The 16,482-nt window shown below is 36.7% G+C and overlaps 1 protein-coding gene across 10 annotated transcripts in view; it reads right to left on the reverse strand.

The window, feature by feature from the left end:
* Positions 1-16,482, reverse strand: part of LOC115217291 (leucine-rich repeat-containing protein 43-like) — a 79,711-nt gene that overhangs the window by 41,314 nt on the left and 21,915 nt on the right. For all 10 annotated transcript variants that reach the window (XM_036502695.1, XM_036502701.1, XM_036502697.1 and 7 more), the window contains one exon: positions 9,558-9,688. In XM_036502695.1, the coding sequence (XP_036358588.1) occupies positions 9,558-9,688 (131 nt within the window). The remainder of the gene's footprint in view (positions 1-9,557; positions 9,689-16,482) is intronic.

A 16,482-nucleotide genomic window follows, 5' to 3' on the forward strand; every position in this document is an offset into this window, starting at 1 on the left:
TCTACTACACCTCTGAACTGACCAAAGCCTTGCAAGTGAATCTGGTAGATGGAAACTGTGAGGCAGCCTATCATATATAATATGTGTGTGTGTTTGTGTGTGTGTATGTGTGTATATGTATGTGTGTGTGTGTGTGTGTATATATATATGTATTATGTATGTGCATGTATTGTGTATGTATTTATGCATGTTTTATTTAAATTATCTCCACTTTTATGTTTGTTTCATTTGATTGTTTTTGGTTTATTTTCATGTGTGTGTGTGTGTGTGTGTGTATGTATATATATATATATATATCATCATCATCCTCATCATCGTTTAACATCCGCTTTCCATGCTAGCATGGGTTGGATGATTTGACTGAGGTCTGGTGAATCAGATGGCTGCACCAGACTCCAATCTGATCTGGCAGAGTTTCTACAGCTGGATGCCCTTCCTAATGCCAACTACTCTGAGAGTGTAGTAGGTGCGTTTACGTGCCACCGGCACGAGGGCCAGTCAGGCGGTACTGGCAACAGCCACGCTCAAATGGTGCTTTTTATGTGCCACCTGCACAGTAGCAAGTTCAGCAGTACTGGCAATGACCTTCCTTGAATGTTTTTTCATGTGCCACCAGCATACGTGCTAGTAGGCGATGCAGGTAACGATCATGCTCGAATGTTGTTTTTAACGTGCCACTGGTTTGGAGGCCAGCTTGTTGCTCTGGCCCTGATCTCACTCATATGGTTCTCTTAGCGCTCCACTAGCATGGATGCCAGTCATCGAATTTGATTTCGATATATATATATATATATATAGTGAAGAATTCTGGGTAGAAGTAGGGGTTCACCAAGGATCAGTCCTCAGCCCCCTCTTATTCATCATAGTCTTCCGGGCAATAACAGAGGAATTCAAGACAGGATGCCCGTGAGAGCTCCTCTATGCTAATGACCTTGCTCTAATAGCTGAGTCACTACCAGAACTAGAGATGGAATTGTGGAAGCAAGGTCTAGAATTGAAGGGCCTTAGGGTTTACCTAACAAAAACCAAAGTCTTAATTAGCAGGAAGGCTGACAAACCACAAATCCCTTCAGGTAGATGGACCTACTCAATATGTAGAGAAAACATGGGTAGAAACTCCATACAATGTACCTGGAGTAATCTATGAACACACAAAAGGTGCAGTAATATCAAAGGAAGGTTAACCAGGAAGATAGTTTTTGTGTGTGGCAGATGCACAAGGGCAATGAATACTGACGATGTATAGAAAACAAATTCCATCACATGCCAGGGGAAAAACTAGAAGCAGTTGATAGCTTCTGCTACCTAGGTGATCAAGTCTGTAATGGGCATGGATGCTCTGAGAGTGTAGTGGCTAGAATAAGAATAGTCTGAGCAAAGTTTAAGGAGCTCCTACCTCTGCTGGTAACTAAGGGCCTCTCACTCAGGATGATAGGTAGACTATATGATGCATGTGTACGAACAGCCATGCCACACGGCAGTGAAACATGGGTTGTGACTGCTAAGGACATGCATAGGCTTGAAAGAAATGAAGCTAGTATGATCCGCTGGATGTATAGTGTCAGTGTGCATACACGACAAAGTGTGAGCACCCTGTGAGAAAAGTTGGACCTAAGAACATGGTGTGCAAGAGAGACAACTGCGCTAATATGGTCATGTGTTGTGTATTGATGAGAACAGCTGTGAGAGGAAGTGCCACACTCTAACTGTAGAAGGAACCTGTGGAAGAGGTAGACCCAGGAAGACATGGGATGAGGTGGTGAAGCATGACCTTCAAATGTTGGGCTTCACAGAGGCAACGACAAGAGACTGAGACCTTTGGAAATATGCTGTGATCTCAACTAAAGCAAGATCGCAGCCATGGCTGATGCCTGCATTGCATGTCCAGCTCATTTAATGGTCTCTTTGATGCTTCAGGTGATTTGATATGCTTGAGAAGACCTGTTGACTCAAGTAAAACCAAATTCATAGCTGTGACCAGTGCCCCCTGACTCGCTCCCATGCTGGTGGCACATAAAATGTATCCAAACATGGTAGATGCCAGTGCTCCTTGACTCGCTCCCATGCTGGTGGCATGTATAAAGCATCATCCAAACGTGGTCGATGCCAGTGCCCCCTGACTGGCTCCCATGCTGGTAGCATGTAAAAAGCACTATCCAAAAGTGATCGATGCCAGGGCTGCCAGACTGGCTCCCATGCCGGTAGCATGTAAAAAGCACTATCTGAACGTAATCGATGCCAGGGACAACTGAATAGCCCCTGTGCTGCTAGCACGTAAAAAGCACCCACTACACTCTTAGATTGGTTGGCGTTAGGAAGGGCATCAGCTGTAGAAACAGATCAGACTGAAGTCAGGTGCAGTCACTGGCTTTCCAGACCTCAGTCAAACCATCAAATCTATGCCAGCATGGAAAACAGATGTTAAATAATGATAATGATACACACACATATATATAGTTTACTTTCCATTAAGGTAAGATCAACAAAAAAAGTACTCCATCTGACGAGAGATAAATATTGCTTAATGCACAAAGTATATAGTTATGAGCTACTGATAGTCTCATACATTGAAGAAATCATCTTGGTAGGTTTTAAAACATGTCAAGTACTCAACTAGTACTTATTTTATAAGTAATAATAAAATTGTAATATTATATATGTAATGAAGGTGGTGAGCTGGCAGAAGTGTTAGCATGCCAGATAAAAAGCTAAGAGGTTTTTCATCTGCCTTTACATTCAGAGTTCAAATTTCATCAAGGTTGACTTTGCCTTTTGTCCTTTTAGGTCGATAAAATAAGTATCTGTGTTTGACTTATGCCCTCTAAATTGCTGGCCTCTTGCCAAAATTAGAAATCAGTATTATATGTGTAATAAGTAAATTATATATTACTAGCAGAAACACTTTCACATTTGATTCCCAATTCTAATAATTTTTATATTTTACATCTAATTACTTCTTTGAATAATAGTGCTCACTTGCTTAATAAATAATGCTTTCATTAGTTTATCACAGGCAAAATCTCTCTTTTTTAAACAAACATCATGGTAGTCCAACAACAGAGGGTGAAGCAGTTTTACCTTCCCCTCAAACAACATAGAGATTTCAATTCAGCAGCCCTTCTGTAAGCTTTGCAAAGTGTGTGTGAGAGAGAGGAGGATGGGGAGAACATTACAAACAATGAATGAAATAAACAGGAAATGAAAAAATCGTATAGATAAAAGGGCATTACTACAGATGTATATGCCTCCGACTTTGTTGCCTCATGACATCCAGAAAAATGGATACTTTTTAACAAAATTTTCTACAAATACCGTCTATGTGTTGTGGCTTCAGAGTATATAGGGATGTATGAGAAAGAATTTTTCTGAGGTGGTGGAGAAAGGAGTTTTGGAAAATTCACATGATCTGACTTTTTAACCTCATAACTTTCAGGAAGAGAGTATCTTTTGATGAAAATTTATACAAACCCCTTTCAAACAGCATAGATTATGATTATAAAGAAAGATTTTCCTCATTTTTAACCACAACCTTCAAAATGATGTGTGGGTGTGTGTGTGTGGAAAGGGGGGTAGGCATCTTTGCATGAAAAAAGTTTTGTAAACTCTTTTTTTTTTACACCCACCTCATCAACACACTCCAGACTTATTTTGGCCAATTCTTTTTGCACTTCAAAACCATGGGAAGAGCATTTTCAGTAAAAAATGTTTTTTAATTGTTAATATTTTCAGAGGGAAAAGTGAGTGATTTAAGAGTGATTTGGCTGTTGTTTCTAGCTTATCCAAAGACAAACCTCCTCATTTCTTTATCACTCTTGCATATATTGATGTTTTTCAATATCTCCCCCCCCCTAAATATATTTATATTCTACTAGCAGTATCGCCCGGCGTTGCTCGGGTTTGTAAGGGAAATAACTATATAAGCATTTTTAGAGAGTTATAGCCAAAAAATAGCAAAAAATGCATTAAAAATGGAAAAAATATGATGGTAAATTTTTTTTTAAAATCGTTGACTCATCGTAGACATTTTTAGAGAGTTACTTCCCTTATATAATAGCGAAAAAATGCATTAAAAATGGAAAAAAAAAACGATGGTAAATTTTTTTTTAAATCGTAGACTCATGTAGACGCTTTCTTAGCCATTTCTGTTTTGGTGTCTTCAAGCCATGAATTCGTTGTTCTAAAAGAACACTGGTCTCCTTGACAACGCATTACGACGTTGATTTCCTTACACTCCCTTCCCCACAGGTGCAGGTGTGAGCGTGGACGCCAACTCCGCCGCCATCGACACACGAAAAATTATGCATTAAAATGGAATAAAAAATGATGTTAAATTATTTTTAAATCGTAGACTCATCGTAGACGCGCGCTAATATTCAGACGGGCTCGATATGAATCACGACTATAAGCTACCCGAATTTGGTTAAACTGTACCGCAAAATGTGGGAGTAGTTAGGAATCTAAATCGAAGGGGACAGACACTCACACAACTACAGTTTTATATATATAGATATACATAGCGCAGTAGTGGTGAGATATGACAGCAAAGAAAAGCATACATTCACTCTCTGCATGCAATTAGACTCGGAAAGTTCATGAGGAACCCATTGACCCAATTTGCTGACTTTTCCGATAGCACACAGGTGTCAATGAATGGTTGAATGACCAAATCCAAGCTTCTCTGCTAGTTCCTCAACAGTTACGATGATATTTTGTTCCACCAGGGTTTTCAGGATGTCCTTGTCGAGTTCTACAGATCTTTCAGGATGAGGCTCGTCTTCTAGGCTGTAGTTTATGGCTCGGGATTTCTGGAACCACCATTGACACTGCCTTACGCTTATTGTCCAATCCCCATATACTGCATTAATATTTCTTGTACTTTGCACACATTTATATTCTGTTATTCTTTTATATGTTTCAGCCTTGAGGTTGTGGCCATGCTGGATCATGTGTGTGTGTGTGGTGTGTGTGTGTCTATCTGTCTGTCTGTCTGTATGTATATATGTATATGTATGTGTGTGAACAATAATATTTTCAACAGATGTGTTGCAAATGTATCTGATTGTTCTCAAGCTTCAATACTGTGTGTGTGTGTATGTGTGTGTGTGTATGTATGTATGTATATGTATGTATGTATGTATGTATATGTATGTATGTATGTATGTGTGTATGTATGTATGTGTGTGTGTATGTATGTGTGTGTGTATGTGTGTGTGTGTGTATGTATGTATGTATGTATGTATGTATGTATGTATGTATGTATGTATGTGTATGTATGTATGAGTGTATGTTTACTTTATTACTAATTACTCTCTTCCAAGAACATTTTCACTCACTCTTAGCTCTTAGCTTCCCATACATTTTACTCATGTATCTATCAGCGTCATAGACAGAATACTTTCACTTTAGTCTTCCTCAAATCACTCTGTCGCTATTTACTTTCATTTTATTCGTTGCCCACTGTGTGTGTGCGTTTGCGTGTGGTGTAAACCAGACTAAGAAAAGCATTTGACACACACACCAGAATGTGAGTTTTCTGTAAATTTTGCTTAATTGGAGTTTAAATTTTAAAAACTGGACCTGGCATGACGCGATGCATTGTACTCTCAAAAATGCTAGGTAAATTGTAATTGAAGAAATCCTATATTGTAGATTTCTATAACTCCCAAAGGGAGGCAGATAAAATCTGCCTTTTATAATAAGAGATAAAAAAGAAAATTTGAGAAATTATGAATTTTTTGCAACTCCACCCTCTGCCCCGATTGTGTCTGTTTAGAAATTAAAATATTGGAGAGCCTGAGAAGGTCATTGCTGGTATTTATCCACATGGAGATGTACTTGCATAGCAAGTGACTTGATCTGAGATTGTGTGCTGAAACAAAAACAATTGCAGCATAGATGTTTGTAAGCCATTCAAGAACACACAGAAATCATTCATTTCACAGCACTACTTAAATACAGAGGTCCTGATGCATCTACATAATGATATGAAAGGGAGGATTAGTTTTAGGGTTAAATTTAGGGTTAGTTTTAGGGTTAAATTTAGGGCTAGTTTTAGGGTTGGTTAGGGTTAGGGTGTTATTACACATCCACACAGTGTACATTTAAAATGTTTTGTACATAACACCTGTATTTAAGTAGTACCCATGTATTTAAGTAGCAGTGTTAAGGGATCTGTATTTATATAGTACCAGTTTCACTTCAACATTAAAACTTCATTTGTGTCAAAATATTTTCTTCACTTTGAAACCACGACCTGTTCACTGACAAAACTTTACAAAAGTAGTGCAGCACAAAGTTTTGTCAGTGTGCAGCAAACATACACACAGACACATGCACAAACATTCATTTGCCTTTCATTTGTGTGTATGTGTATCTATGTGTGAGTGTGAGTGTGTCACTGTTGAAGTCGCTCATGCAACTTGTTTCTATCAAAAATCAAAAATCAAAATCAATCAACATGAATGGAAATTGTAGCTGTAATACTAGTGCCGGTGGCACATAAGAGAACCATCTGAACGTGGCCATTGCCAGCGCCGCCCTGACTGGCTTCTGTGCCGGTGGCACGTAAAAAGCACCATCCGATCGTGGCCGTTGCCAGCCTCGCCTGGCCTCCATGCCGGTGGCACGTAAAAAGCACCATCCGATCGTGGCCATTTGCCAGCCTCGTCTGGCACCTGTGCCGGTGGCATGTAAAAAGCACCCACTACACTCATGGAGTGGTTGGCATTAGGAAGGGCATCCAGCTGTAGAAACATTGCCAGATCAGACTGGGCCTGGTGCAGCCTTCTGGCTTCCCAGACCCCAGTTGCACCGTCCAACCCATGCCAGCATGGAAAACAAACGCTAAACAATGATGATGATGATGATGATGATTGGCTTAGTGGTACAGAGTGTTTGGAAACTGAATAAGATGCAAGTTTTGAGTACTTGTCGGTAACTTTTTGTTTTCTCCTTGTCTTCTGATAGTAATTACCCAACTTTCTAGGCTCTTCTCACAGCTATACCACATTCAAAAATTGTACAGGTATATTAAAAATTTTCTTTCAATAAATAATAAATTACATACACATTAATGGAATAATAAATAATAAATTACGTATACATTAATAGAATAAACTGTCGGTTTTCGAAAGAGCAAATGAAAACTTAAAAGAGAAAGTGAGAGACTTTGTAAATGAAAATGGAATACTCCGCGGTGAATGCAATGTATATTTAAATTTGTAAATTGGACACAGTGAATGCAACGGCCATTTAAATTTGTGAATTGGACACAGTGAATGCAATGAATATTTAAATTTGTGAGAAATTGGAGTTTAATAAATTCAAGAAACTTGAGAAATCGAAATTATAGGAAATTTCTTAGAACAAGAATTTATAAAAATATTTCTAGGAGGTCAACCCTTTAATACTTGCTTTCTTTTAGTGCTTTTGGCAATTGTTACATACCTAATTAATAAGCAGCTTTCTCCATTATAGTATAGATGCACCTTATTGTGTTTTATTATGTGCATGGTCTCTGGTTTGTGGAAAAATTATTATGCATGAAACCAGTTGCCAAAAAGTTGGGAACTACGACTTTACATCATATTCAAAGGGTTCTTTGATCCTTTTATTTATACTGTAAGCTATTTCTTTTCTACATGTTGTGTGGTGTCCTTTCACTGCTCTTCCATTACTACATTATTTTCCCAAGTTTGCTGTTTATCAATGGATAGTTGTTATCAGTTATAGGGATTTTTCCTAAATGGGTGACATATGTAACTTTGACTTAATATCTCTGCATGTTTTTTCTTTTATCCCATTGATGTTATATGAAATTTTGTGCACTGCTTTCCTAAATTTCTTGGGTAGCTCACTTCTGGGTGAGTATTGTATGAACATCACACCTTATAATTAGGTGCATGCATGGTTATGGAACCAAGAAGCTTGCTTTGCAATCATTTTGGTTTCAGGTCCAGTCCCACTGCATGGTACCTTGCGCAAGTGTCTTCTACTCTAGCTCCAGGTCAACCAATGCCATGTGAGTGAATTTGACAGATGGAAATTGCATGGAAACCTGCCGTATATGTCTTCATGTTTGTCCTTGACCACTGCTTGACAGCCAGTGTTGGTTTGTTAATACCCCTCATAATTCAGCAGTTCAGCAACGGATACCAATAGAATATGTAGCAGAAGTACCAGATTTTAAAATATGTACTGGGATTGATTTGTTCAACTAAACTGTTCAAAGTAGTGCCCCAGCATGGCCATAGCATTCAAATTACTCTGTCAAATGTAATGCTTGTTGATTCACATTGTTTTGAGTAATCATGCACTTATCTTACAGCTTCAAGATTTTGATGATGTGATTACTTATTTTTGAGAACGACATTGTAGGATAGGTTTGAGATATGGCCAGTTTAAATGCTAAAGGGTTAAGAAAGAGAAAAAAACACAACAAATCTGCTTTTTGTTGTTGTTGCTGTTTCTTTTTAAATTTACTTTTTTTCTTTTCTTACATATTCCCCCATTTGCTCTGTTGTCAATGCTGTTGATGGTTTTGATTTATTTCCCTCTTTACACTCTTTTTTTTCCCATCTGCTGTGATAGAAGCAGTCCAGCATGTGCTCAGTTCATAGAATAGACACAGACAAAATGCATTTTTCAACACCCTTATTAGATCTGCAATAAAAATGTTAATTTTTTGAAAAAACAGTAAAGCTCCAGAAGACTAAGTGCTTTGTGGTCTTAGATTCCATATCACGTGAATGGACAAGTTGTTCCTAGCTGTTTATAGTTTCTAGCAATAGTTCAGTATCTAGAACAGGTAAACTTTTGTTGGGATATCCATCTAGAACAGGTACTTAATGGCCACCTTGATGCATTAGCTGAGAGAATTTACTATGTGCAGGATACTTTCCATAATAAATTTTCCTAAATTCAAGGCATTATCAGGTTTGATTATTTTTATCCTAAAGTTTTTATCATCAACATATCAAGAAAAGGGCAAACTTTCAGAATAGCTGTCCCACATAAGTTGGAATTTCTCCGTTTTTGCTAGGATTTTTCCAAATGTTTTTGTATCCCAAGTTTCAAAACAATTAGGGGACTCCTTTTCTTTTATCAAAAAAATCTATGTTTTTAAATGTTCCTCACCCTCTGCCAACCATCACATCTTTTCTTTGGAATAGCAGTCACCACTAACATAACATATTTCTTTTCTTTTCTATCATTTTTATTTTTCATCATTTTATTCCAGGTATAAAATTCTTCATTAGGTACCACCTGTGTCACTTATCCCACTACACCATGAAACGGTAAGCTATATTTTCAAGAACATCAACTGTGATAGTCACACCCATCTTCTGAGTGTTTAGTTTATTATAAAATTTAAATGTTACCCTTCAGTATCATTTTTATGCATGAACCAACAGCATGTGCCATCATAATTTCTATTTAGTTGTGGTCTGTTGAAGTTTGGGTGAGTTTGGTCTATCCTTTTGAGAGAGAGAGAGAGAGGGAGAGAGAGAGAGAGAGAGAGAGAGAGAGAGAGAGAGAGAGAGAAAGAGAGTACATACCAATAATTTTTTGTGAAGTGTTTATCAATGTAACTAATGGTGTTATAGCTGAGTCCAAGATGAATCAATGGTGGAGGTTGATCACATAAACTTGTTAAATCACTGATCTTGTTGGCACTCAATTCCAGCCTCTGTGAACACATAGAGTAGAAGCTGCTTATGAAATACATAAATAATTTATCTTAAATATAAGGTTTAAAATATATTCATATTGCAAACAGCAACTAAACCCAACTCTGTATATCAGTACATCAGTATTTTTCAAAAGTATGAAAAGGATTATAATTCTTGAAGAAAAAAACTGATGAATTGAAACACTTGTAAGGTATTTAAATCAGTGTGTGTGTGTGTGTGTGTGTGTGTGTGTGTGTTTGAGTGTGTGTGGTTCAACTATGTTTGCCTCAATGCGACCACAGTGGTGACTTCTTGCCAGGATCAGGTGCACAAACATTCTCTAGAAGTGTTGTATAGTGAAACTGTACACCCCTCCCACTAAGAAGTAGTAGTAGCCAGCCATTATAAATAGACCAGTAACTGGTTGACCGACTGAAAATCAGAAAGGTCGTGTGTAGAATGTGTTGATAGTCGTGTCTGTGCTGATATAGTAATTATACTGTGATACTGAGTGGACATTATAACAATCCGACCTTTTGAGGATGACACAGTGTCGTCAAAAGACAGATACAAAAGTGGTAAAGACCACTTCACAACAGTGGTAACAAGGAAAAACAAATTTATGTGGAGTGAAAAAAAATATTCACATGGAGAGTTTAAACTAATTCACGTAGAAAATTAAATACCTTGACAAAAAAGAAACAAAAATCTTGTGCAAACTTAAGAAAATCATAAAATATTTAAAGACTTGTTAGCTGGGATAGTTGAGTTGCAAAAATAGCAAGGAACAATGAGAACAACAACAAGGATTGCAGCAGCAAATGTTACACCTAATGAAGTTGATAATCAATCTGGAGAATACATTTTCACCTGATCATGTAGTAAATTCCATAAGCAAATTCAAATATGACCCTGAAGAAGGAGTAAGCTTCAAGGCTTACTTCTGAAGATTTCAAATTTTTGAAAAAGAATGTCAGAATTGGATGAACGAAATGAAAATACTTCTAGTTTTAAGAAAACTAGTGACAGTAGAGCATGAGAAGTACTGTAACTTTATATTGCCAAAAAAAGTGTCTGACATAAATTTCACTGACACAGTTGACATTTTGTGCAAAATGCTTAGTGAAAAGAGCTCACTGTTTAATACTAGATGGAAATGTATAAACATAGAAAAGAACGAAGATGAAGACTTCACTACTTACACAGGCAGACTCAACAAAGAATATGATGAAATTTTGGTAGTGATCCGGGAATTTTTATGGATTCTTGAAGGATTTTTCATTTGTTATATCTATTTTACACGAAGTATTGCAATGTTACATTCTTTGATTATCTCCCTTGAAAACACATTCATTGTTTCCATGTAATCTATGGTGGCGTTTCTGATTCCAAAGTTTATTTTCGTTTCTCTATTAGTAATTTTACTCACGTATCTATCTTAAAATGAACTGACAGAGGTCTGAGAAGCCTTGACTATTGGGATTGACTCAAAAAGCTCAGGCTTTGCTCTCCCCACCGCCACTGTGAGCTCTATATCATCTGTATGATGTGGAAAATATTCCATCAGCATTGCCCATCTTTAAAATTCTTCCGCGGCTTGGCCCCTGTGCCATCCATCCACTACAGAAATGTTCGTGTCGTATCACAACACTATGACAGAACTATTTCACCTCAATTGGCCCTGCTCTCTTCAACATCATGTCAAACACACATAAAGGAGGAAAGTGACTTCATGGCATTCAAACAATCCCTAGATGGTTACCCACAACAAATACCAGATAAACCACCCACACCCAGATATGTCTCTGAAAACAATAACCCTCTGCTTGAATGGACTATGGTTACCCAGAGCTGACTGTGTATCTCTTCCAGGTGGTGCTATTAAATTAGACATGGCCTGAGTCAACTTCAGCCGAAACTTATCTAAGTAATCTAATCTATGCTGTACCTATTAATCAAAGCATGACAATGTGGGTAGAAGCTGATCTCTTAATATTTCTGATGGTCTTAAATATAAAAAAAAAATTATTAAAGATTTATATGGAACTACATTCAGAGTGTCTATAAGCTATTGTGTTTAGACCTGGTTTCTATCCTCAAACTGTTCTGTTTTGTAGATGCAATTTTTTTTTTTATGAAGAACTCCGAAATTAGAAAAATATAAAATCTGCAACAATCTCGGTCCCATGAGTATCGGATAATGGATTTTCAACGGTGATTGTGGTGAAAGCAGAGACAGTGTTGATGATGGCAATGGTCAAGATAAGTATGGGAAGAGGATAAAATAGTATCGGTGGTTATAATGGCGACAGGAGCAGTGTGATGTGTGATGCTGAGGTGATGGTGGTAATAGTGGTGTTGATGATAGTGTTAGTTGTGTGATGGTGGTATTGTATTGGTTATACTGGTTGTGGTGGTGAAAGTGACTGTCAAAGTAACCATCATGATAACGTTGATGGTGGTATATGTGGTTGAAGTGGAAGCAATGACAATGCTGTTGATGATGTTGGTGGTTGTGGTGGTGGTGATAGAGGTAGGAAAGTTGTGGTGGTGATTGTGATATGGTGGTAGTGGTGGTGGTGGTGGTCATTACCATTTGGCGGAGGTCTGCATTCTCTGAGTGCTTTTCCAGTTACTTAATAGTAGTGGATAGCAACACAAAATGGCTTGAGGCTGTGAGGGGTAAATGACCAACCTCATATACAGTAATAAACTTCTTATACAAGCTGTTTGCAAGATTTGGTGTACTGGATACAATTATCTTTGATGACAGAACCCAGTTTGTATCTTGTGAGTTTAAAAGATTCTGCAAGATGTTCATGTTAGAACATAAAAATTATAGCATCATATCACCCTAGATCAAATAGAAGGGCCAAACAGTTCATGGACACTTTTGAGAGAGCTTTAAAGAAAGCTAATAAGGAAGCCACAAACAAGGCCATGATCCAACAATTCTTGAGGGTATACAGGGTAACTCTGAACCCAAATGTGCCAGAAGGAAGTTCACCAGCAGAATTAATGTTTGCCAGAAAGGTGAAGTCAGTAATCGATAAAATGTTACTAGTAGAGTCAGTGATAAGTTATAAGTAAGAATGTACAAAAAGGGCAAGCAATACTGGGAAGAAGGAGAAATTGTAACATACATAGGAAGAATGATTTATGGTGTAAGAAGCAGAAATGGAATGGAAAGGGGACATAGAAATCCACTTAAGGAAAGAGTCATAGAAAAGGAATCAACAAGAGTAGAAATACCAATGGATTGGCTATATGACACTTTTCAGGTTCCAACACCATTACAAGAAATTGAAAAGAAACATACAAGGAAAAGGAAGAACACTGAATTCTTAAACGTAGACTCTAAAAAGAAAAGATATTGAATATATATATATACATATATATATATATAAAGAAAGTAGGGTGAATAAAAGAAATTGATTGTTAATAAAAAAATTAAAAGGGGAGATGTATAGTGAAACTTTACACCCCTCCTAGTAAAAAGTGGTAGTAGCCAGCCATTATAAATACCCCAGTGGCCAGTCGATAGACAGAAGGCCAGAAAGGTCAAGAGTACGTGTAGACTGTGTTGATAGTTGTGTCTGTGCTGATATAGTAATTATACTGTGATACTGAGTGGACATTACAACGATTCAACCTTTTGAGGATAATAACACTGTATGACTGGGGGTTGTACAGTGCCACATAGAACCATTCTATCGATGACTTTGGAATATAACAATATCTGACAGAGCAACAACCATCATCAAAAGACAGATACAAAAGTGGTAAAGACCACTTTATAACAAGAACAATACTCTGCAAAACCAAATATATGGCACCCTAGTCATAACACCAGCTTGAACTTCTAACTTGTCTCTTGAGGTCTCTGGGTGAGACTTGGAGTCAACTTGTACAAATACCAAGCAAAAGCCAGACAAATAATAATAATGATAATAATAATAATAATAATAATAATAATAATAATAATAATAATAATAATAATATAATAATAATAATAATAATAATAATAATAATAATAATAATAATAATAATAGGAAACAAAAGATACAGAAGAAGGCAACAAAGAAATTTATTGGGATCCAAACAGAATAAACAAAAAAAAAAGTTGTCAGACCTTTAAACATTTAAAAAGGTTGTATCTGGCCTAAATATTCAGCTTGTTATATGTTCAAACCCTACAATGTCATTCTAAAAATGAGCAATCACACCATTGATATCTCCAAGCTATGAGATAATGCATAATTATTTCAAAACAATGCGAACAGAATAGCATTACGTTTGACAGAAGAATCTGAATGCTAAAGGATTAAGGTTATTAACTGAAAGAATTACATGAATCAGGATTTTGGTGCTGAACCAAAGGTGGTCATTCAATATGTTAGAAATTGCAGTAACAAAATATCTTCCATATAAAGAATGATATGCTGTATCTAGAAGGTACTCCTGGATACAGGATACCTGACACAAAGACTGTATGACTACGGTTTCAATATCTTTGATCACAGGATCACACAGTTATGGTTGACCTGAGGTTAAACAAGAACAAGAACAATAACAACAACAACAACAACAGCAGCAAATCCAAAGAAGATAAATCTAAATGCTGTTGAACACTGCAAATATTACAGAAAATGAGATTTCCAGGAAACTGGTTAAAATTTTTAAAAAATTTAAGCACAAGACTGAGAGAAGTAGAAACAGAGGATGAAATCAGCTATGAAGATAAAAAAAAAGCAAGCAAAAGAAGAGATAGGCAGGGAAGAGAGGAAAAGTAGGAAGGTAGTCTACTTTTGGTATAAATACATGTTTTCAATAATGAAAACAGCTAGATTTTTTTTTGTTGTATTACTTTTACATAAAAAAATGAAAATGTTTTTAAAAAAGTATTTGTAAAAAATGTGCTCACAGACAACTACAGTGTGTAATAAGTAGTCAAAAACCACAGTTAGCCAGTTAGCTCTTTACACCTTTAATAGTAATATAAAAAGAAAAAAAGACTATCAGTGAAAATAATTAATTGAAATTTATCTGAAGTCAAGATAATAGTTTTATTAAATATTATAAAAGTCAGTTGGATACAAGGCAAGAGCTACTAACTTTTTGGAAAACAGGAGCAATAACATGAATTCATGAAATGAAATGGATACAATTATAGTAAACAACTATGTCATTCACTTTGTTTTCTTTTTTTCAGTGATTACTCCCAGTACAGTTTCTATAGAGTCATATCTAACAAAGATCTGTTATTCTAGGTTCATGCAAGAATATTCTCTTGCTCTTGGTTCAACAGAATCTTGGCTTATGTTTGGCAAGAGAAGAGGATATTCTATCTAAGTAACCTGTTTAACACTCATTTATTTAGAGTTGTGTATGAATGAAGTTGACACTGAAAAAGTAGATCTGTTTTTGCACATTGAGGTGAAATGGTTGTCTCAAGGAAAGTTTTAGATCAAGTTTTTGAACTGAAATCAGAAATAGTAAACTTCCTTGCTGCAAAAGCACATTCTAAAAACACTGCCTTTCATGACATGTTCATCACATACCTAGTTTGTCTATTTGTCACCATCTGAATTGGGAGATGAATTAGTTGAAGTGTTCTCCACAATAAAAAACAAAACAAAAATGCAAATAAAAGCAACAAAAAACAAATCTATGAGAAAATGAATGTTTTCTTCAACGAACAAAATCTTGGCACAAATGAGTCAACTATGTTGCTATGTTTACCATACAATTCCAACAGTACTAAGGCTGAGTGCCTGGAGAACAAACCTTGTGAGTATCTGCTCACACTCAGGATGTCTTTGACCAAATATTTTACTAAAAACAAGGTTCTACAAAGGAACATTGCATGGATAAAAGCCACTTCTTGTCACCAAAGATGTTATTTGGAGCCAAAAGATGAATTTCTGATATTGATAAATTATTCCACGATCCATAGCTCGTTTGATACTGTCATTAGTATTGCATCTTTCTGACTTACGCTAGGAACAATGAGATATCCAATCCCAATATTCTAGGCTATCCATATATGAGGTGCATTCCAAAAGTTTCGAGACTGTTTTCAAGAAAGACAGTCATAACTGTCTTAGATTACTGTAATTTTAGTATATCATTATTATACATCTAATATGATGATCTTGTAATTTTTGCTATTCCAAATTGAAGGAGATGGCTGTAACAGTACTTTAAACATGCCATGCTAAACACTGCTTGTCACAGCTGACTACTTTGCAGAATGCAGTTGGGATGTAAGGATAATTTGGAAGCTTGCTATGCAATAAAGCTTTGTGTTAAACTGGGTGAAAATGCAACAGAAATTTATGAAATGCTCCAGACCGCTTATAGATTACTTTGTATGAGCTGAACATCTGTTTTTAACTGGTGCAAGAGGCAAAGCAAGACCACTAGGAAGCACATAATGATCTCCTTTTTCAACAACAAGGGTACCATTTATATTTACTGGGTTCCACCTGGTCAGACGGCCAAAAAAGAGTGTCTTGGGGAGGTTTACAAGGGGTTCAGGAAGAGATTTCATCGCAAAAGGCCAGAGCACCTGCACCAATCCACAATTCCATCCTGGTGACCAACTACTTGACAGAAATGGGCATCAAAACTGTTCCTCACCTTCCCTGCAGTCCAGACCTTGCTCCCTGAGACTTTTGGTTGTTCCTCAAGCAGATGGAGAAGATGAAGGAGGCTGAGACAAGGATCCCGGAAACCTTCACTTGAGAGACTTTCATAGAACTTTCACAAAATGGCTTAAGCACTACAATAAGTGCACTGAAGTCAGAGG

This window comes from Octopus sinensis, linkage group LG1 (assembly GCF_006345805.1).
Source record: "Octopus sinensis linkage group LG1, ASM634580v1, whole genome shotgun sequence".
NCBI lineage: Eukaryota > Metazoa > Mollusca > Cephalopoda > Octopoda > Octopodidae > Octopus > Octopus sinensis.